Source organism: Mycteria americana, chromosome Z, assembly GCF_035582795.1.
Source record: "Mycteria americana isolate JAX WOST 10 ecotype Jacksonville Zoo and Gardens chromosome Z, USCA_MyAme_1.0, whole genome shotgun sequence".
NCBI classification, from domain to species: Eukaryota; Metazoa; Chordata; class Aves; order Ciconiiformes; family Ciconiidae; genus Mycteria; species Mycteria americana.
This window is the reverse complement of record NC_134396.1, coordinates 2,878,647-2,902,777: the sequence shown is the minus strand read 5'-3', so window position 1 is coordinate 2,902,777 and position 24,131 is coordinate 2,878,647. Positions and strand designations below refer to the sequence as shown.

The 24,131-nt window shown below is 44.3% G+C and overlaps 1 protein-coding gene across 1 annotated transcript in view; it reads right to left on the bottom strand.

The window, feature by feature from the left end:
* Nucleotides 1-24,131, bottom strand: part of DNAI1 (dynein axonemal intermediate chain 1) — a 152,891-nt gene that overhangs the window by 62,867 nt on the left and 65,893 nt on the right. The window contains exon 13 of the mRNA XM_075527484.1: nt 20,144-20,391. Coding sequence (XP_075383599.1) covers nt 20,144-20,391 — 248 coding nt within the window. The remainder of the gene's footprint in view (nt 1-20,143; nt 20,392-24,131) is intronic.

Genomic DNA, 24,131 nt, shown 5'->3' with positions numbered 1-24,131 from the left:
AGGGCACTCAGCATTAGTAGGACAGAGTCCCATGCCCTCAGCAGGGTCTTCTGAAATCATTGCTAAAGAGCAGCTGGTTTCCACCCCAGAGGCCTGATGCTGGTGCACAGCATGTATGAATATGAACACTTACCTCCACAGGCAGCTTCAGAAGTGCCTTCAGCACTTCCATCACTCACTTTCCTGCAGGGATTCTCCAGAGAGGGGGCAAAGCCTCACAGCTGGGGACTCTGCACCCATGGCCATCTGCCCCAGCAGCAACAGGAGCATTGCCATCAAGGATGGGCCTTGTGAGGTGTCTGAGCTATGCAGCGCTCTGCCCTACAGCACAACACCAACACAGAGATCCCTAAGACATCTCCAGACAATACCAGCAGTGCTGCAGAAAGGTCCCCAAGGCACCTGAGTACATCCCTGACCCTCCACAAACTAACCCTTTCCCATTTGGCTGATTACTCCAAGTGCCGTGCCATATGGCTACCCTTCAGCCAGACAACCTCAAATTAGCTTTCTGTTCCCTATGTGGGTTGCAGACGAGCCCTTGCAGGCAATGTGTGACATGGGTCCTTGGGGCACTTCTGTTTCAGGGAGATGAAAACGTCTCCATTAAAACTGATATCCTCCCTACACCTTCAGAGCATCTGTCTGCCTGGTAAGGAGATTTGCCTTTTGACTGTGACAGCTCAGCAGGAGAGATTAGAACTCAGATAAATGGCTTACAGTTTAGAAGAGACATTTCAGTTAGACCAAAAGCATTAAGAACGCTCGATTTTCAGATCTGGGAATTCAATCAGACTGAAGGGAAAAGGATGACTTGTCACTGGGCCTGTCAGCACACACTCCTGTGGGCATCTGTCAGTTCAGGATGGGGACAAGTACTTCAGTAGGTTCTGCTGAGGTTTTCAAAGGTATATCTGTTCCTGTCCAAGCAGGGAACTGTACACAGATACATTTCCCTAAACATCATCCCGTAAACGTGATAAATGGTCATGATTATCCTAGAGCTTACCAAATACTCTATCTATGACCAGCTACTTATCTGGTACCTATTCCAGAAAACAAGCAGCATTCTTAATACTTTAATTACACAAATTGGGTATTCTGATGATACTGCCTTGGGAAAAACAGTGTTAATGCTGTTTTGTAAAATTGTTTATACCGTGAAATTCTGTGGAGCATGAGAATTCACCAAAGAGTAATTAATTTCTGTAGTGAACAGGTTTACTACCTAGAACACACTATTCTGAGGAAGGAAAAATAGAACGTAAAAGGAATCCATCTGAGAATATATCAAAATGCGTTTCATGTCCATAAGATGCAACTGAAGAGTCTCGAGTGGCATATACCTTTGAACATCCTTGCACAGGAGAAATCATAAGTCTCCAAGTGGAATCACTTCTGCTATCTGGCATTAAAGGAATGGCGTAATTCAATATGGCCCAGAATAAAATGGCTAACGATAAAAAGACAGGTTCAATGGCACATATGGAGAACAGTGATTTCCAAGGCTGGCCATCATGCACAAAATGGGCTGGGTATATCTATTCCAGGAACACTTCCCTGGGATCATGAGCTACTGCTGACAATGACAGTCACCAGCAGCTGCTTCAGATGAAGGGGTTGGTGTAGTGAGGAGTTTTAATTCAAAGTGAGAAATGCAGAATTCAGGGGAACTGATTACAAACACATGCCCAAAGTGTCTCACACTGGGCTCAGAAAAAGGGTCATGTTCCAAATCAGAGCTTTTTAAAATGCCACTCTAAAATTGTCTGACAATAAGATGTTTTTATTTGTATGTCAAACACAGGTCTCCTCTAACTCATGTTCTTCCTCTTCGGTCTACTTTCCCAAATATATGGGAAAAACAGTCACACTTCCCAGCCTGCCTCTAAGGCAAACTGGCTTCGCTTGAGGTAGGGACGCTATTTCTCAAGACAGTATCTCCTACGAAAACATTGTGCAAAGGTGTAGCCATTTAAAACTGGGAGCAGTTAGCACAAGTGGCTTAGATATTCTCTACTGGGACAGGACTACATTGCAAGAAAAGGGGCTCTCCGGTATCTGAAACCTGCAGCCTCGACCCAGCAATGCCCTGAGCTGCACGTGGAAGACAAATGCAGGTGGCACATACCTGTACTGCAGTCAGTGTGGGTCTGAGCCGTCCTGAAGTCTAGAGCCACCATCCAGGTTGCTTATACAATACACACACTAGGATCAGAGCTGGTCCAGACCCTCTCTAAAGGGAGAGTCCCAGCTTGCCCCCTATCAGAGTGTACGTCCAGGCACTCATTAGTGAGCTCTGCTTCAGCTGTGCAGGGGCAGCTGCAGCTGAGTTCCCGGCTCTGCTCTTGCCAAGTACAGTGTAGACATTTTGCACTTGAGCTAGAGCCAAGTGACAGCCCATCACAACAGCGGAAAATACATGGATGAAGGTTCAGGAGCTGGAGTCCACCCCGACCACCCTGTGCAGACACAACTCCTGAGTCCTCATGTCTATGCTCACACAACATGTTGGAGGAACCTCGTCTGTAGGTGACCAACAACGTAAGTGCTATCATGAGCTCATGTTTTTTTTTTTCCCCAAGCCAATTCCTTTCAGCATTCCCCAAGTGAAGAGCTTTTCCCCAGGGTTTGTCCACTCCAAATACCCTCTTCCTGATGGACATCTATGCAGGTTTTCTACTATTGGCACTCAGTTAGGTGTCACAACTACTTCTCTTCATCTGTTACACAGACAGGTGGAGTCATCAGCCCCAAAAAGCAAGTAGGCTGATTTGCTTGGGGTACTCTTGCTCCTACATTCAAAGCAGTAAACAGTACCTGAGTTAGGTACGTATTGTAGACAGCTTGAACACAGTCCCTCAAGGGCATCAAGCTCTGCCCTCAGATGATTGTCAGCAGCTCTCAGTGACTTTAGCTTGAATTTCAGAAAACAGAAATTGGCACTTAATACTTTCAATTTTCCTTCAACACCTCTGACACCTTAATCGTGTTTGTGATCTTTTTTCTGCTGATCTCTGAATCCCATAAATGCTTATTAGAGTAATTAGCCTTCATGATACTGCAATCAAGTTGGGCATCTGCTCAGAACTGGCCTTTTCTCTGCTCCCAGAGGCCTGTGAACGTGGCACAACCTCCTGTTGTTAGCAGCATATGTGCTGTGCAGGGTTGGGCATTTGACAAGAGAACCAGGCAATTGTGTGCATAGTTAATGCTTTCCTGAAGCATGTGATAATCAACCCAGGATTTTGGTTGCATGAGATAATTTACAGCAAAAGTTCAGTTATGATACAGTGACAGTAAAGAACCACATGAGAAAATAAAGTGTGTGTAAACAGCAGAAACAAGACAAGTAAACACAGTCATTTACTGTGCCTGATAGTGATGGGACCTGAAATAAAATCAAGGATCTGCTGCTATTTTTTTCAGTGTGATCTTTAACCTGACTATTTTTGCAGTGCAAAATTAGTGTGTGAAACTCATTGCTGTTAGAAGAACCTACCACTTTTTAATTTTTATTTCTTAAAGCCTGTTTATTTATAAATAAGTTGAGACCATTCAAGCCCCTATTTGTTCATAGAAAAATAAAGATTAAAACCTGCATGTTCACTGCTATGTACAGCAGGTTAGCAGGGCAATAATCCATTCATTCTTAGCAAGGAAATACTGTCATCTTTGTCTATGGCAGCTGGTAATGGCTCCTGTCCAGCAGGAGATTATACCACTTATCCAATCTGATTTGAAAATTCCCATGCTTATGATGTCATTCCTACAAAAGAAATAATACTGGATCAGTTTTTGTGGCACAGAGGCTGTTAGTCACTCGCACTGACAAAATACAACTGGTCAAAATCATCCTAGCCATGAGGCTGACTTGAGCACTTTTGCAGGCAGCCACAGGCAGGATCTGCCTGCCTTTCTTGTAAGGTGACACCTGCTATTGCAAACACAAATCCCTCTGGCTGGTGCTTGGCTTGCCAAATCTCAACTGTGGGGTGCCACATGCAACACATGCACATTGACTGATGAGCAATTCCTTCCCTTTCTATTAATTATCCTTCAAGGAGCCCTTTTCCAGCATTGGAGTACCACAGCCCTGCTGACATCTGCCTTAAGTGAAATACGAGCATTTTGGTCATTCAATGCCTAAAAAACCCTAATAAAGTCTGCCACAGGTAGAGAAGAAGAAAAGCAAAGGCATTATCAAATCCCCAGGTCACCCTTAGACAAGCTGGCCAAGTAAGATGCTCAGATGACTCCATCAAGCAAACAACTCCTTGGGCTGCTGAGGAAATTCCCTGCCAATATGACCTGGGGACAAATTCCTCCCAGTGCCAACCTGGCAATCAGTACAGTCCTAAGAAAAGCCATCATGGCAATGCAGGGTTTGGAGATACCCGAAAAGGATAACTATTCTGCTCTGAGGCAGGATCAGACACACCCCTACCATTGGTGACAATTCACATAGGCTGTTCTCACAAGCCCCCAACAACAGGCATTCAACAACCTCCCTGTAGAAACGTCAGTGCTTAATTGGCCTTATACAGGAAATTTCTTTTACCATAAGTCAAGCCAATTACTCCTTACCATCTCCCCAGTGGACACAGAGAACAATGGCTTATTCCCCTTTTTATAACAGTCTTCAAACGGGCAAGAAAAGGTTGCTGTGTCACTGTTCCTTTTTCTTTTTTCCCAACCCAACAAAACTCATTCCTTCAACTGTTGCTTCCAGGTCCTGCTCTCCAAGCCTTCACCATTCCTGTTCTTCCTCTTCAGCCCTTCTCTGCAGCTGCAAAGACATGGTACAGGGCCACCCCTAGGCACTAGCAGACAGGAGTTACAACTTCCTCTATCTTATATTCCTGCTAATAAATCAGAATGACATGTCTTTGTGCAAGAGTATTGCATTGCTGACCGTTGGCGGTGATCCGCTATACTCTCCCCTTCCGGCACCTTGCTGCCTAACCAGTCATCCCCTGTTTTGTACCTGTGCATTTAATTTCCCCTTTTTAAATATAGTATTTGCTCTTGTCTTTATTGGATTTAATCACATTGATTTGGGGCCTTTCTTCCAATTTATCAAGATCATTTTGAACATAATCTTGTCCTGCAAAGTGCCTTGTCCTCCCAAGGGGGCTTCCCTATTCTGTAATTGGAGTTGTTAATGAAAGTATTGATCAAAAGAAGATCCGGACTGACAGCTGGAGGGTCTCACTGGAAGCACCTTCAGAGTATGACAGCAAGCTCTGTAAAACTGCTCTTTGAGCACACTGCCTGAGCCACCTGAGCAGCCCCTTTATGGTGATTTTACCTAATTCATATTTCTCTACTTTGGTTGTAAGAATGTCACTATGTGAGCCCGGATCAAAAGCTTTAGTCAAGTCAAGATGGATAGAGGTGATAACCCTGACTGCCTCCCCCTTCTTCATGAGGCCCATTTCTCTGAAACAAAAGAAAGAAAAAGAAATTATACTGGCTTGACAATTTATTCTGGACAAATCCATGTCGGCTTCTCTGAATCACCTTATTATCTAGACATTTACAAACAGTTTTGCCATTTGTTCCAGTGTTTTTCCAGTCATCAAAATTGGTCTGGCTGGTCAGTAATTCCTTGGGTCCAACCCTACCATTTTTATCCAGATATTTTTTCACTTCTTCCAGCCCTCTGAGACCTTTCCTCCTTTTCATGGCCATGCTTGTTCCTATATGCCAGAGTGCAGCCTGATGCACTGCTGTGCTTTCATCCCATCCACACTTCGCAAGTCCCTGTGGCTGGCTTAGGATGCCTCTAGCCTCGGTGAATTGTCCAAATACTGGGCTCTAATATCCTGCCCATGTCACTGTCCCTCCTGCATGCAAGGACAGTACCTTTGAGGAAAGCACCTGCAGAAACCTCTTTTGCCAGACATTGGCTCTACAGCATCACCAAAAAGTGTTTGGGGATTGATGACAGCAGACTTTATATGTATCACTATTCCAGTCTGCCCATGTCACAGGTATGTGAATGTGTGTGAGTCCACAGGCAACAGCAGAGTGATGCTTCCCTTCATGCATGTCCCAGAGCACACCCCAATCCTGCCTATGAGTCAAGGTACTTAATCAGCTCGGATGCTGTAAACGGGCTTGCACATAAACACCAGCCTCTGCTTAAAATACAGGATGGATGTTGCCCCAAAACTCTCTAAAATGCTTGCTAATGGTCTGAAATTGCTCTGGCTTTAAGTACTCCAGGGTATGTTTAAGCCGATCTAGCTGATGAGCAAGAATCTGTCTCATCTAAATATTCTTTAACGTGCTCTTTCCCTATTCTGACCTGTGCTTTCATCCTCTTGTTACATTAATCATACTAAGCAGCCAGTCTCAAGACACTTATTGTAAGATTAAACAATACAGCATCAAATATTTCATCCTTCTCCATACCACTCAGTTTTATCTGAAAGCTTGCTTTAGTAATGAGCCTATATTCTCCATTCCTTTCACTTCTAATATACTTACCAAATATTTTCCCCCTCCCTTTTATGATCCAAGACAATCACAGCTCATTTTGCACCTTCACTTTCTCTGTATTAATTTGTCTTTGTGCTTTTCTATAATACTCAGCTTTAGACACATGTCCTTGTTTCTGTGCTTGAAGAGTTTCTTTGTAATTCACTGCCGAGCTCTAGATGCAGCCATACGGGCCCCTTTCAGAGAGCTTGCCATTCTGCCCAGCCCAGCAGCTCAGGAAGTTCACCCATCTGGCTCCGTAGCTGAACGGAGACACGGTATCTTGCAGGAGCCCACCTGTGCATCACGGAAGCACAAGTGCTTCCCAGCCCCTCTGGGCTCTCCCAGCCATCATGCTTTCCCCATACCTTGGGCACACAGGGCTAAGTAGGGAGATTCAGACACTTCTCCTTACACTTATACTGGCTGAAGACTTTTACTCAAGGCTTCCCACTGGCAAACATCCACTCCTTGAGCAAGCATGCAAACACAGCGAGGGAATCAGCCCTCAGCTTGCTCTAGCTGTGCTTGCCCTGGCAGCAAAGCACAGACACAAACCCACTGTCAAACCACATTTCCCCAGTGTCTTTATGCACAAGCCTGGACCAAATCAAAAGTGCCAGCAAAGCTCTGGGGCTCTCTCAAGGTAGAAGAGCTGAACATGTGCTGTGATTTAGCAAGGGCACAAGCTCTCATGGATGCAGTTTGGCTGCATCCATCACACAATGGCCCAGGTCACCAGCTGACAGATGAACACAGTGTGGATGCTTGCAGAGGAAGACTGACCAAACTCCAACCAGGAGTACCCATCCAAACCTGGACGTGTTAGTCCAACAGTGGGCACCTTTGGTCTGTGTAGAGGATACTTTCTCCATTTTGCTGCTATCCTATTTTTTAATCTGCCCCAGCATCATCCTGAGGGCTCCTGCTGAAGTGCTGATCTATGACAAATTGCTCCATAGGTCACATCTTCTGGAGCCAGGCTGATCTCTCCTGTGCTCTGGAGTGAATATTCTCCTGGACTCCCCTACAGTAGTCTCCGATTTAAGCTAAGAAGCTGTTCTCATTTCTTCCCCCTGTCACCTCCGAATGTGTTTCTTGTTGGTTCCTGCCAGCAACTCTCAGCAGAATGGCATCCAGAAACATCAAGTCATTACCAGCAGAGAAGAAATCTTTCACATTCTCCTCCTGTCAATGACAAATTTCCAGTTTTTTGTTTATTCCCCTCCCTGTGTCACTTGCCTCTGCTATTTGCCCGAGGGATCCGCTGTGGTCAAAGTCTCCTAAGACAGTCAGCTGATCCTGAGTCCACTGACTTTCTGTTTTGCTGGAGCAAATAGCTTGTCCCTCCTTGCTGCTGAGACAAAGTAGTGCTTCTATAACAAAGTCCCCAAACGCCCTCCATCAAGCACATTGCTAGCTATTCTTCATTTGCTACTTATCATGCACCCCAGCCTGGCACCATAAGTGGGCCTTGCCACCTCGCTGAGGATCCTCAGCTCGCTACCAGACATGAAGCCACGGCTAGGTACCTGGAGGAGAACATGCAAAAAGCAAGGCTGCCCTCCTGCAATCAGTCACAAGAAACTCCCCAGAATTACTCACTTGGTCGCTGAGAAAGCACAGGCTAGTTCACTCACATGCAAAGTAACTCCAGTGTCAGTTTATGCAGGAAGAGACAGGCAGAGCAAGTTTTAGAGGTGAGGAGCAGGGCAGTGTCTGGAGTTCCCAGTGCTAACTTGGACAGCAGTACAAGTTGTCCTTTGTGGAGGTGGGAAGAAGGAAGACAGAAAGCTTCACTCCTCACCATGGTTAGTTGGGATAAAGGCAAAAAGTGAGCTAAATCCAGATGACTCACTTTGTCTCAAGGCAATAATGAAGATTTTAAAGAGCTGTGATAATTGAGTGCAGACTGCTTACTCCAATATTTAGGTCAAAACAGCCCAGTCAGCCTAAGCCTTTGGCTAAGTCTATACTTGGAAGAGAAGGAGCTCCTCGGTCCTGATTGCACTTTGGTCATATGATATCAGTGTGGCAGAAGATTTGGCTGTGCCCTGGCTGCATGTGGGTCTGGACTTCTTGCCAAAGGTAAACCCGGGCAGGCAGGCAGGGAGGAGCCATGGTAAGCCCCCCTCAAGCTCAATGACGGGGACCAGAACTATGGGGTGACTAGCTGTGTGCTGGTTTTGGCTGGGATAGAGTTAATTTTCTTCATAGTAGCTAGTTTGGGGCTATGTTTTGGATTTGTGCTGGAAACACTGTTGATAATTCAGGGATGTTTTAGTTACCACTGAGCAATGCTTACACACAGTCAAGGCCTTTTCTGCTCCTCACCCCACCAGTGAGTAGGCTGGGGGTGCACAAGGAGTTGGGAGGGGACACGGCTGGGACAGCTGACCCCAGCTGACCAAAGGGCTATTCCATACCATATGGCGTCATGCTCAGCATAGAAAGCTGGGGAAGAAGGAAAGGGGGGACGTTCGGAGTGATGGCATTTGTCTTCCCAAGTAACCACTATGCGTGATGGAGCCCTGCTTTCCTGGAGATGGCTGAACACCTGCCTGGCCATGGGAAGGAGTGAATGAATTCCTTGTTTTGCTTTGCTTGTGTGCACAGCTTTTGCTTTACCTATTAAACTGTCTTTACCTCAACCCACGAGTTTTCTCACTTTTACCTTTCTGATTCTCTCCCCCATCCCACTGCGGGGGGAGTGAGCAAGTGGCTGCGTGGTGCTTAGTTGCTGGCTGGGGTTAAACCATGACACCAGCATCCCCGTCGTGGAACCAGGATGGTAGGGTACAACATAAAGGGCTCCTGCCCTGTGGTGCATGCTCAGCAAAAGAGATCACTGGTTTGTATCAGGGCCTTTTACCATTCCTGTCTATTACACTGGGAAGCAGGCAGCATTCCTGCTGTGGAATGTCTAGCAAGAATGAAAGACCTCCAAAAAAGTAAGAGTTTTGGTCAACTTCTATTGTCACAGAAGACATTAGTCCTTGATTCTGTTCTCAGAAGCCCTGCTGTGAAAGACTAGTCCCTGTCCCCATCCACATCCCTGAGCTCTAGACACAGTGCTGGTAAAAGTACAGTGAATGGATGAATCCAGCCACAACTAAAGAGAAGCAGCCACCCTGGAGACGAAGAATCAGAACTGCCATATGGGGACAGCTGTCAAACTCGAGAGTCTTTGCACATCCAGAAACTTCACGGAGAAAAGCAACCCTCACGAGCTGGGGGACAGTTAACACCTTCTGCCGCTGCCTGAGACACCTGCATGGGGAAGAAGTTGGAGACTCTTTTTTGAGGGGAATGTGACTTTTTGGTCCAGGAGGCCGGTGTCTGCGTGGAGCCAAAATCAGATATTCCAGAAAGATTCATCTGAGCCTCTGCCTCTTAGACCCTGTTTATTGTTTACAAAGAGGAAGGCATGTCCCATGACAAACCACAGGTAAAGCAGAAGTATTAAGAACTTCCTTCTTTCAGTGCCGTAAATTGTAACTAGACATTTAACAAAATTAACTTTAAGGAGCACAGGCCAGAATGCTGAGATAAGACAGATATATCCAACTCTGCAAGGCCTAATGAAATTCAACTTAGGGTGCTTAAGGGAGCAGCTGAAGCAATTTCTGAATCATTAGCAATTATCTATGAAAACTAGAAGACAAGAGAGGTCCTGGAGCATAGGAACAGGGCAAAAACACCCCCAGGAAACCCAAAACAAAACCTGTCTTGAAGGATAGGTTAAAGGACTGTGGGACCAGTCAGCCTAAGTCTGAACTTTGAGAGCTGGAACAAAGTATTAAGTCATCCACATATATGTACAGGATAAGAAGATAAGGAACAGTGAATAGGAGCTTGTCAAGGAAAGATCTTGTCAAACAAAATGTATTTCCTTCCTTGGCAGGGTAATGGGCCTAAAGGATTAGAGGGAAGGAGTAAATGTGATTTACCTTTAATTTTGTAAGGCTTTTGGCATATTCCCTGTGATGTTTTCAGAAGTAAGCTAAGAAAATAAAGTCTAAATGGAATTACTATGAACTGGATGAGTGATTGAAAAATGAATTTTCAAGAGTTATAATCAGTGATTTCCTGAACACTTGGGAGAACATCTTTAGATGGTTCCCACAAGGGACTGTCCTGGGTCCAGTTCTGTTCAATATTTTCATTAGTAAGTTGCATAGTGGATTGAAAAATACACGGAATATTCGCAGATGACACAGTTTAGACAGAGGAGACTGTTAGGATCAGGACTCAAAGTTGTCTTGACAAACTGGAGATACAGTCTGAAGGTGAAATGTGATAAAGACAAGTGCAGAGGGACACAGACAGGAAGAAGAAAGCATATAAACAAGTAGAAATTAGGGAATTTCTGGCTAAGTAGCAGAAGTACAAAAAAAGATCAGAGGGTGGTGCGGGAATCAGCAAAGTGATACTGCTGGGGAGGTGGGGGAATTACAGAAATCCTTTTCACATGCATTAAGAGGTATGTACCATGTAAGACATAGTAGGTAACGACTGCCGTCTGTCAGTACTGGTGAAGACAGCTAGACTGCTCAATCTCATTTCGAAGAAAGCACTTCAGGAATGATATCACATCTGTGACGGCATGATGGGAAGAAGAGGACACTCTCAAGGCCTCTGCCAGTTCTCATTTCTGTGATTCATGAACAGTTCCCCAGTTCCAGAAAGGAAGGTTCAGTATGATTTTAAATTCAGTCTCCCCTCTCACAAGTTTACTGCATGTCACATTCAACCACACTGTGACTGCTTCATTCACTGCAATAGATGAGACTGCTTTGTATAGCAGACAAATCTTTTAAGTGTGAGTAAAAGCTGATGGAGAGATATAAATAAAAATTACTTTGATTTACATATATATATATAAAAACTCAAAAATAAATTCATTGAAAAATGTTCCTATCTTAGAATCTGGGTTTTCTTTTAAATGCAAATGTTCCAGCTATGACAGTAATCTGCAGATAAGGGAGCTGCTAAGCAAAGTAGGCTTCTCAGTGCTATTCTGTCCTTTGTAGAAAAATTTGTTGACGTTTTACTGTGAAATCATGCAACAAGACAGAATGGATCAGCTCAATGTGCTTAGGAAGTAAACTTGCCCCCACAACAGAAGCCATTAAAGAGATACGGTCTGCAAGGACTAACTCTTCCTAAAGGTGAGCCAGTAATATTTAAATACTTGGCTGTAGAGTGGAAATGGTTTAGACAGCTGATGAATGTCCAAATGTTCAAAGATCCCAATGCCTTCCAGCCCCTTTGGGCTTCCTTCATCTCTCTTACATCTTTAATGAGCAACTCTGACCTAAGGTACTCCCTGCCACCGTATCTGAAGCAGAAGTAGGGATTTACTCAGATGTCTCCTGACTTCGCCTGTTCCTGCCTGCTGTCTTTTTGTGTAACGCAGCTTTCCTGATAATAAATATGCTGGTTAGGAGGGTCAGGGTGGCTGACAGGCTTGGTAACAGTAGATAGGTACAGAAATGAAGGCAGCTGCTTCATCTGTGAAGAAGTTAGGCAGCATGCAAGGCAGCCAGCTTGGCAGGACCATATCTCACCAAGCAAGGATCCAGGAGGGACAACTCTTCAGCCTACTGCTATGATAGCCAAAAGTATCTCAAAACATCCTGGAACAGAAGGCACAGCACAGCAATGCCTGAGTGCTCCTGGAGCAGCCCTCGACCACAGGCCATCAGTCACCTGCCTCGTGAGCATGAGGCTGGCTGATGGCTTTATTCCTGGGTAGCAGCAAATACCAGGCTTATCCGGTGGAAGATGGTTGCTCCTGCTACAGGCAATAGCAGGAACTTCCCATTTAAAAAATTTACAAATGCCTTCTCTCATTCTAGCAGCATATGGCTACTTGCAAGCTTTACTACAAGCCGTCCTGGGGTTTTCTCCTCCAAAGTCCTTGAAAGCTTCCTGATAGCCAAGGGAAAACAGTTAGATGTGTTCATCAGCAATGAGATCACACTGTAAAATAAACTCCCATGTCATATATAGCCCCATAAATACTCCTCTTCTGAAAATAACTTCTCTCCTGCAGCTAGATCAAGTGCCCTCCACCTTGATGGCATCTTCCTGGGACTCACAGCCCCAGGCAACATCTCTTGAACACCAATGAACTCAAGGGCTCAAGGTCAGCAGACAGGAGCAAAGAATCAGGCCCACTGCATCAATGCATTCACACATCACCCACAAATTTGGGGTACATAAAAAGGGTAGCAAAACCTCTCCTACCAAAAAGCACATTCAGCAATAGTGGGAGGGACTCAGCACCAAGCTGAGCAGAGAGCACAGCCATGGGAGCACCACTGATGCAGGCCAAAGGCCCAGCCTGAGTCTTGTGCATCACTTATTCTTCAGAGACTCAGATTTATCTGCAAGAAGCAGAGCTCAGTTATAAATAGCACTGGATAAGGCTGGCCCTACTTTCAGTTTGTTTTCTTCCTGCTGGGATTCGGATGCTCTGCTTTGTACAGCTTTTCACCAGGAATCTGCTTGCTTATTCCCCTCACAGCACTTCCCACTGTATCTATCAGGCTGGTACGTTAACAGCCAAGGAGCGAGGAACCAGACATTAGACTCTCACCTGTTTGTCCCATCAGTGGCCATGTTCCCATGTCAGACACAGCATGCAGCTGAGCAATGGGTGCCAGAAGCCAGAAAAGCTCATGGGTATTAAACCAATTGCAGTTCACAGCTCTTGGTTTCAATTCTGACTGTGCTCATCGAGCAGCATTTCCAATTTACAGACAAAATATGAAGTTCCCCGCTCCATGCGCAGGGAAAGCAGGCACACACGGGCAGGCAGGCTCGCATCCAAATCCTCAAGCAGTCTGGTGCTGCTAAATCAGAGACAGCAGCTGTAATGTGCCGAGAGAAAGTTCCCATCATCACAGGATCGAGCAGGCTTGCAGCAGGGATGGGGAGAGCCAGTCCCGGGGCCAGCTGGGTGCTGAGGGTCCCAGATACTGCACCGAGCTGTGGCAGCTCACTGAGGCACTGGGGGTGGGAGAAGGGTGGGAGCCGTGGCTAGCCCTGGCTCCCCACATCTCACTATATATCTGTGTGACCTTGCTCGCACCGTCCCTGCCCAGCTTGCCTCTAGCTCTGCCCTTATTGCCCTCGTATCTCTATTTCATCCTCTTCAGAGAAGCACTCTGTTGTTTCACAGGCTGCATCAGTGCCATTAAGACCCATCTGGTCCATACGCTTTCTACACCTATTTTGAAGATCCAGCAATCAGCAGTCAGATTTTATAGGTCAGCAAAGAAATACATTTTTCCACTAAGACCCAACATACTTTCCTCATTCCTATTAAATATTTAGTTAACTTTTGTGACTGCTATAAAGCAGTAGCTCAGGATTCAAAGATCCAAGCAACCAAACAAATGCATTACAACTTCTCTGCCCTTTTAAACCTCAGGCTAACATTTTCCAACATCCCAAGGCCTTCAGGGACTCTTAAATTTTATAAGTGAAGTTTTCTCCACAAACTAGCACCAGTACAACTAACAGGCAAAGAAAATTACTTATACTTTGCTTGCAGACACAAGAAAAGAAATAAACTACCTGAAAACCCACAAGAAGATGGTTTGGATCTTAAGTAAAAGGAAGAGGAGGGAGAAGAACAATACAGCATGAGAGAAGAATCTATTTAGCAAGCAGCAGTGAGAGCAAAAGGCAGAAAGTGAGTTCAGCATCTGTATGAAGTACAGAGGGAAAAGCAGCATCAAAGCAGAAAAAACTCCTTTTCAGACAAACATTACATGATCTGCAAGGGATGCTTTGCAAGAGAATTTCTAACCCACAAGAATCCTTACCCAAGCCACAATTTAAAAATAACCAGCTCAGAAACTGAATCTCCAGAAGGTACAGTCTGATACCATCTCAAAAAATACAACATTGAAGTTAAAAGATCAGGGATTTTGTTCATTATTGTCAAAGATTCTTAAGAAGAAGCATTTGGACACTTTCCTAACCTTAAAGTGGTTCAAAAAGTGTCCAAAAGATTTTGAACAAGGTAAACATGCTGCAAAAGATTTTATCCAGCATTTCTGCCACAGCAGTGTCTTGCACTTTCTGCCACCTCCACCATGCCTATATGAGCCCAAAGCTTCTGGATGAATTTCTGTGGCTCACCAGAGCCTTTCCAAAAAACGGTGAAACTTGACCCTGTGGGAGACTGAATTTCCTCCAGCAGGGCTGTGACTCTGCAGTGAGCTCTCCCAGTGACTAAGGACAACCAGAAAGCTGCTGATCTTGACCCTGTTTTCTACAGCAAGCATATGGCAAACCTTCCCAAGCACAGCACTTCTTGCCCACACTTCCCTCCAGGAGAGGACAAGGGAGCAAACACATGACAGATGCTCGTTGGCCACTAAGTGCCTCACGGTGCTGCAGCGAGGGGTGCAGTGTCTGGTCCTCGACAGACCGGCACAGCTGCTGCTGCAACTGGACACAGAGTTCAGTGTAGGGAGGAGGACTGCAGCTAAGGACTGCTCCAACAAGGAAGCCTCTGACAGATTGAGGTATCTGGACCCCAAATGCACCCTGGCTGGCCCATGGATGCTCTTCCCACTCTTCTGTACTTCTGTGCATGCGCTGAATGACTGAAGTCACCTCTCTGGTGAGGATCCAGTGGCCTCCTTTACTCTTGGGACATAAGAGGTTAATGAGACTTTTTGCCCTGTTTGCCCTGGGCCAGGTATGCAAGGCAGACCTGGTAGCAAGAAAAAAGTAGGAGAAAGCTGGGGCTGGAGAGGAAGGTCTTCTGTGCAGACATTGCACTTACCCAGTATGAGAGATGCAGTTTGCTTGTGTTACCCTAAAGGTTTTGTGCTAAACGATCCTCACCATCAGGTTTCTACTCTGTTATCCCTTCAGGCTACATTCTCCCACTTGCCAGCTCACATCCTGATGCTCCTCATCCCTATCTCAGGTCCAGCCTCTTTGGTTTCAGGTGTCTGTTGCTCTCCTTTCTTCTCCAAATTTCTGTTTCTCCTCTAGACTTATCCCCTAACAGTATCCTCACAGAGCTGAAGGAGGTTTTTTCACTGAACTACCCCCAGCAAACACCTGTTTTGTGCTCCTTAGCAGTGAAGGCAACAGGAAGGGTGTTGAGCCTGTTCTGAGACAACTGATCTTTATTCTGACCTTGATAGCAACCTTCTGTCTTTCCTTTTTCTTTTATTTCCTTTGCATCAAACTCTTTGTTTGCCTGAAGCCAAAGGAACAAATTATTATGTGAAGCACTAACATCTCAGAGGCAATGCAAGCTGCAAAATCTGTTTGTCTGACTGCAGATGACAGATTCAGGAGACTGCTCGTCATCAGAAATGAAACAATGTGCTGGTGTGACAGTGGATTATGAACAAAATGCTTTTTCTTCTCCTAAGTGCAGCGAATACAATCAGCTTCCTGGAAAGGCCTTTTTCTGTGGAGCTGTGCCCAGCAGCACGGAGTGGGGTGGAGAACAGTAGGTCATGCTGACTTTAAAGGGATTCTGTAACTGAACTAATTTACTTCCATCAGCAAAACAAGACCTCAGTGAGTCTGGGGTGGCTTCACGAACTACTAAGATTCAGTGTAGACTTATTTAAGGACTTAGATTAGAACACGGAAAGTAGAGATGGAGAAGGCATCACACATTTACAGGGCAAATTCCAGCGACCAAGCTTCAGGTGTGTTTTATCTGGTTTACATTTGAGATGGGACTTCCACAAGTTCTACTGGGAAACTATTCTGCAAGCTGACACTCCCTCTAGTTTCCTTTGGCAGTTTGCAGACTATTACCATCCTGCCTTGGCCTTTTGGTCCTGACCACGAGCGTCACATTTAACCTGAATGGCATTTGGTGAAGACTTAGCAAGCAGTGGCCAGCCCTTTCTCTTCCCATGCCTGAATACAAGGCAGAAAATAATTCTTTCAGGATGCCATCTGAAGCTCCATGGTATCAGCTCCTCAGGGAGGCCAGATCAGCTTCAGTAAATTAACAATGAACCAACTTGCTTTTCTAACCAGTGATCTCTCCATAGCAATTCCAAACCACACTGCACACATGGGCATGCCTGCCACAGCTGAGATTTGCTCTAAGCACCGCCAAAAGAAATGTTCCCTTTGCAGATCTCAGGGTCAGCGCTCTGCAGTGGGAATTTAGTCAGTAATTCTGATGGTGAGCAAATAAAAAAAAAATATTTCCAACCCTCTGCAGCAGTATTGGCTCTGTACTAGTCCCAGCAGCCAGCAGAAATAAAGTTCTTCTGGTTTGATGTGAAAGTGAACTAGAAGCACACAGTGGAAACAAATCTGTTAAATAAGATGTGTTTTAGGAGGGAGACTGAACAGCAAAAACAAACATTGACACAGCAGATAGTTTCAGTTATCAATTCCTCTTTCTGAACTGCTCCAGCTTCCAAATGCTTCAAACCTAAAATGTTTAGTATATCTCAGTGATGGAAGGTAAGAAAAAAAGCATTCTTTTCAGTTGTAAATAAACCCTAATCATCACCTTTTTAAAAAAGAAGGGAGAAAGTAAGAATAAAGCTCAAAGACTAGCAAAGGGAGAGGCTCTACACTGAGAGCCCCTTCCCAGCAGGGTGCCACTTCTCCCCAGAGGAGACTGCTCTCGTGGGCTCTGGGTGCCAATGTCCAGTCAAGTTGTCCCACTTTGGCCACCCTCATTAATATCCAGAGCCAAGCCCTGGGACTGAGCCACTGGCTCAAACAGATACCCTGTCCAGGAACTTGCTTTCTAGGAGTACTCGGTACTGGAGATTCTGAGAGTGTGAGGATTTTGCTGACTATTTGGAGCACTATTTTGATCAAAGTGGGGTTTAGCTTAATTCCACATAGGCTTTTGCCTAGCAGAAAATGACAAGTTTGACAGAGTTTCCCAGGAGCTGACTCCTTTTAAGCTGGTGTTCACAGCCAAATGCAGAGGCCTGAATTCACTGACCTGGGAGACCATTCCTAGTTCTATGTTCCTGTAAGACCTAAGGTTTTGGTAGTGTATTAGCCCCATTGCACTGCATGCATATACATTCATATGTCTATGTATGTGTCTATTCCTTTTTGGCTTTGGATCTTAATCAATTGGCGGTAAGGAATTAGAAGTGTGAAATTTTAAACAAGCCAGAATTTTCCATTATTTACAATGCAGTAGCACTTAATACAGGGAAGACAATTGCCAAATCTGTACGAAGCCATTGCTATACTCTTTAAAAATATGGGGGGTGGTATCAGGCAGACAAATTCACTCTTAGGTAACAAAATCAGAAAATTTATATTATTCTATTTTGCTCTTAATAACGGGCTATGTTACATCAGCTTTGTTTTACGTAAATTTATTGAGATATTACTAAGTCACTGAAGATGAAACAGCACAAAAAAAGAGCTGTCAGCCTGCTTTACTCACTTCCCATTTTTCTCCCATTCTGAAAAGGCCGTATTGTTTCAAAAGGAAGGAGCCAGGCAGTCCAGAGAACAAAGGCTCCTCATTGTTTGGGAGAACTTTGTTACTTTTCTAATTGGTCTTCAAAGTCACGGGCTTGCACTCTCTACGAAAGTGAGGACTGCACAGGGTGGTCTAGACAAAGCCCAGGCTTCGACTAGTTGGGGTATTCGTGGGGGAGAATAGAGCATCTTTGAACTAAATATGAGAAACAAGGCATCACTTTCTAGAACCATTTAATGATGAATGAGGAATAACAATCCAGTGTCTCAACCTAACAGATAGTCCTTCATGTCCCTTTTCGTCCCATCAAATGGAGAGAAAACCTTTTCTAAATCTTTTGGCTGATACTGACAAATGCCTACAGTTCAGATCTTTCCAACAAAGGTACAAGGTCTTCTCCTTATTGCTGTGCAAACACCTTATTGCTACCCTTGCTCACTAGTTTCGTAGCAAGTCAAAAACTGTAAAGTTTACTAAAAATATTGGTACTTTATTGCAGAAGAAAACTAAGAATAATGATTGTCAGCACTCAACCTTTGGAAATAAAACAAACAAGCAGGAACTAGACGCTACTCATACCTACATCTATCCATATCCATGAGGTAGTTTCTCTCCTTTTCAGAGCTATCTCCCTAGAGTGCCTAATGATTTTTTCCACCTCTGAGCCACATTGCTGCCAAGTGGTAGACATAAACCTATCTCTAAAAACCCTGTACAGACTGCTTCTACTGCTGAACCTACCTGCTTCTGCTCTGTAGGGATGAAGCCATTAATAACACCCCTTAAGCATACTCTGTCCTTCCCAATATCATCTGGGGCACAAATGATCTGGGATTCTGGTGTCTATAGTGTGCAGTAACAACTGTTGACCTCCTGTAGCATGCTGCAGCAAGATCATGAAAAGCTGCACATAGGAATTAGTATTTTGTCAGGCTCTTTTACTGAAAGCCTAAATGGCAATGGGAGAAACTTGGAGGTCTCTGCATGTGTGTGTGTGTGTGTCTGACACATTGTACTATGATAACAACCCATGGCTGGTATACCATGTTAACCTGTAAGAAGAGCTAAAAACGTTTGCTAGAGGAAAAGCTTTGGACAGACAAGGAGCCAATATAAAATTCAGGTCTTCTCTGAAATGTTACATTTGCATAACCTCTCTGTTTATAGCAAGCACCAGTCTTGCTCTTGGCATATTCCACATTCATCTGCAGTCCCATTAGGATCTTTTGATTTCTTGGACTTTTATTGGAAGATGTAATAACAAGGAGCCATGGCTGGGGGACGATCCGTGCATGGCACGTGTCCAAGTACAAGGAACATTAACAGGGTGCCTAGACATATGACTGTATTAGGCAGCCTAAATCAGGTGACAACAATAGTTAACAGCAGCAACCCCTGTAGCCCAGGCTAGCAAACAAAATACACAGCCCTGCACCTCAACAGGCTTCAACAAGCCCATGTTGAAATATGTGCTGCTGCACTTTTACTGCTATAAACGAGATCAGAAGTGCATATACCTTCCAGTGCTCCAGTCTTAACTCAGATTACATTGTCGACATAACTATAAAGCTAGCTGGATGTGGCAATATATTCACCCCAGTCCCTCACAGTATCATTCATCTGGTGACTCGTTGTGACAGATGCCAGAGTGGCATTACTTTAAGAGCATTACCTGCACATCACAATTCTTAATTCACTAGAATACTTCAAGGTCAACTACAAGGTAGTGTGTCTTGAATCCCAGTGGGAGCCAATTCCACAGGCAGCTGCCCCTGGCTTTATTGTGCCCAACAGAGCTCTACTTTTAGGGCTGATATACATGTTTTACACACTGCTCATCACTTGCTGCCCTATGATTTTGTATTTGGAACATAAATGGCATTGCATGCTGGTATATACAGAGATCATTTTCTCCTCAAACAGAAGTCATTTATAGTAATGAAAACTAAGGAGAAATAATTGTTTATAGCAAACTTTCATCCACATGTTTAGTTTTTGTTGAGGATGAAGATTCATGCAATTGCTTTGTCTTCCTGCATATTTCAAAATGAGCTTGAAATACAACTTAATAATCAATTGCTAGCGCATGTATTAAACCACCACCTTTCCCCATACAGCACTTTTCCTGCTGTGCCCAAACTCAGCCCAATTAAAAGCCCAGTTAGAGGAAAGGAAAAGCACCCTTACCTGCCACACTGGCTCCGTGTGCTTTCCTGACTTAGCACTACTCTTGTAGCTGGGCTGGGGGGTTGCCTTCTTCAGGTTGTAGATGGCCACGTTGCCATCATAGAAGCCCACTGCCACGAGGTAGGGGTGGTCATTATGGAAGTCCAGGCACATGATGCCACTCTCAGCGCTGAAGACATACTCTGGGAAGGAGGGGTTCTTCATGGTATAGAGCAGGAGCATGCCCTGGCCCTGCTTCATGAAGTCATCTAAACAAGGACGAGCTTTGCTGTTAAATCAGTTTCCAAGATCCTCTACTATTGAGACATACAATCTGACAGAATTCACCTATGCCTAAAACCCACCTGAATGCAAAGCTATGTGGGAAGAACATCAGCCACAGGACCAAATGGTCTTGTTGGCGTGCCTACATCTGAACATCCTTCCCTCCATTGATATGTCGTCCCCAGGACATGGGGACAATGTGCTTATGCAGAAAAACTACTGTTTTGGCATTTTTTTTCTAGGAGAGAGACTTGAGAAGCCTTGGAAGAAAAGTGCAGAGGAAAAAAGAATCTTGTGGATACTTCTTTCTTTGGGCTAGGATTTCACTAACATTGCAGACATGCAGGCTGAACCAAGGATAGCAGCATTTCAATTTCTGTATTGGCAATATTTGATATTACAGCCTTCACTGCTTCTTCAAAGAAAAGCATTTCATTGAAGTATCTGTAAAGCATCATATCCACTGCCATTACACATAACTGTACAATGCACAAGTCACTACAGCTTTATTTTCTGCTTATGTCCAACATCTCCTCCTTGCTTGGCACAGAAGCTCTTTTTTTGCCAAGACTTTGCATTTTCTTTTCTATTTACTTTCACCTGTCCTTTGTGTTGCCTGAAATTAGGTCTCCCTATTCTCAATAGGACCATCTTTCTTTTGTGTGTTTTTTTTTTTTATCATGTCCTGACTGTCTCTGCACTTCTCAGGTTTTTTTCTCATCTAAAAAACAATTTCCAAATTCTTTTAAAGGGGAAGAAAATCTATTGATGTAGATAAGCTCTCCAGAAGCAAAGAAGGAGCTTTCCTAATCTATGAAAACAATGCTCTCTCTGAGAGTATCCTAGCTATCGCTCCAAGTGCTTTTTCTTACTGTCAAATGCCCTTGGGCACAGTATATGGGAAACAAATTTACTGCTTTCTGTGCTTAAAGTACCTACTATACATCCTATTTCCAGAACAGTCATCTCCTTTTAAAAGTGCTTCCTACCTTTCTTAACATTTTAACCAGCTTGCAGGATAAGGACTTGGTAAATGTGTACCCCCGTGATAACAGCTTGGTGGCAAGCTGATCCCAAATGAGCATGCAGGTACAGACATTGCTTACCTTTATCAGGGCCACATAGAGAACATTCAAAGAACCAGTAAAGAAACTCACACATCAACAAAACTATTACTGCTGCTTTGTATTTGGATTGTGGAAATATTCCATTTTCACAGGTCTCTCTGTACATGGGGGCCAGGTGGGGAAATGGCTTCCTTATTTTGCAGAAAGGTAAGATTCCACTACTGGCATTACTTTAAATATATCTGAACCCGAATAATATTTTTAACATATTTTTTGGAAGAGGGGGAAGCTTATTCCTAGAATTATAGCTGAAAAGGAAGTGAACTTGCTTTCTCCATCAGAGATTTGCCCTGTCCTTTGAATTCACAGAATATCGTCTTTATTCTTAGCCAAGTAACGTCATTGAACTGGTACTAAGTTGAGGTCCAGCCATGACAAGGATGAATCCCTCCTCTCTTCAGGAGCAAAAACACTTGGGAAGGTTGTGGAAATGACCTACCAGGAGTGACTTACAGCAGAATGGACTATGAAGTCAAATCAGTTAGACAGCCTTTGAATTCAGCCTGTTTCATGCTCCTATTTCTCCCACAGGGTGCTGACCAGGCAGGTGTATTTCCAAAAAGTCTGCGGTGCACATTCATTTTCTATCTGTTGGCACTGTGCTGAGGGGTCTCAGAGAGCTGTCCCCCATGCTCTCTGCATAGACAGCAGAGGAGACACCCCTTCAGAGGGTGATTCAACCACCAAAGATCTGAATTGGGTTTTGGAGGTGCTTCTCTCTCTGCTGATCTGGCAGTATCATAGGCCAGCCACATTCCTCAATTAGAGATGATGGAGCAGGCCTTTATTGGATGAAATAACTCAGCAGCTTCAGCAAGTCCACCTGGAGGTTAGCCTGGCAGGGGAAGAGCAAGGTCTTGGGAAGAAGCTGTGGCAGAGTGAAACACAGGGTTCAGTTTGCAGATCAAGACACTCAAATGCAGGCCTACGTGTGTGCTCAGAGTCTAAGCTCTTGCTACTATCAGTAGAGATCAATCAATCCACTTCACTGAGTGCAGAAAACTCACCTGAAAGAAGATCCCTGTATTAGGTCTGCTGATTTACTCTCTGGGCTCCACTGACGGTAATGGCCAGCCTTCTACTGACTGTTAAACCCCTCTTAATCCAAGAGCTGAATCCTACTCATTGTCTCCTTTATGTTATGAAATATCGTGGATGTGAGTTAAATCACAGATGTGTGAATACTGCACGTAAGTCTGGATAATATGATTGCTAAAGTACAGCCTATTTCTGATGAAAGGCAAAGTGATGAGAATAATACACAATTAACACTGAAGCATGGCACATAAATCCCAGTAAAACAATAACCTTCTGAGAGTAGGCATACATATCCGTTTCAATGAAGGGTGAATTCTCACCCAGAGTACTAAACTGTGACATACCAACATGTTCTCTAATAACTGAAAAAAAATTGCTTATTTCGTTAGTGATATTCAATGTTCCAGAATGGCAGGGACAGCAAATACCCACAGCAGCATATCTGTGGTATAGCTTTGAAGCATGGCCTTTTCAAGAGAAAGGTTTGTGTTTTTCAATAAAAACTAGCAAAGCACTGCCATGTGCCCCAAATCCTGTGTAGTCAGTTTCTCAGGATGCAGGTAGCTCACTGAGACAATGTTAGAAGACCACAGAGCACACAGCAAAGCAGAGGGTGGAGACCCAAGAGCTGACAATGGCTACACCGCTGCTGGAGGTGAAAGCAGCAGCTTCGGATCTGAGACAGCTGCTCTGCACCGCATGGATGCACCAGCATGCACTGGAAGAGTAGGGAGTATCTGCCCCATGCAGACCCGCAAAGTGCAAACTAGCTCTTTTTCTGAGATACAAGGGCTGCAGATACTAGAGATACCAGACAGTTATTCTGACAATCAGTGCCAGCAGGAGTTGTTCTTCTACTCTAGAGGAGGACACAAGGCATCACAGCAAGAAGAGGAGAGTGAACAGACTCTTGCTGTAATGAGGAAGAGTTGCATGTCACAAGAATCCTCAGTGTTCACCTGAGCGGAGGTTAAATTTCAGACCCTTACATGTAACAAGTGTATGTGGGAAGAGAAGTTTAGCTGATGAAAGACACAGATAGAATGATCACTCATCTCAACCTGAAGAACTGAGCCTGTAAGCATCACATGCAAACAGCAATAGGTTTCAAACCAACTATTACTGCTATCTAAAACATTCATCTGCATTCCCATTTAAAGCTGGACAGATTCAACTCAAACCCTTTTCAGAAAAATACTGATTTAGTGGTAGCAAAGTACCTCAGAATATCACTGTGGTATCACCAAATAGTTCATGCAAAACAAAAATCTGAAAAGCATCTAAATCTTTCGTTCTGATGCTTACTAAGTCCCCGTTTGAACATATTTTTCATTTATATTTTTTCTTAGCTGAATTTAAAATGATCAGCAAATGTTCAGTATCAGATCAAAATATTTTGTTTGCTGCACAGAATTTTTTTTTTATTTGCATCTTTCCCATTGGGTTCACCAAAAAACCCATGAGACACGCATGGTTTTCCTCCATTTTCTCCAAAATGCTTAGTGGCTGAACCAGTATGCTCAACACAACAGTAGCCTCAAGTTAGAAACTACAATGCT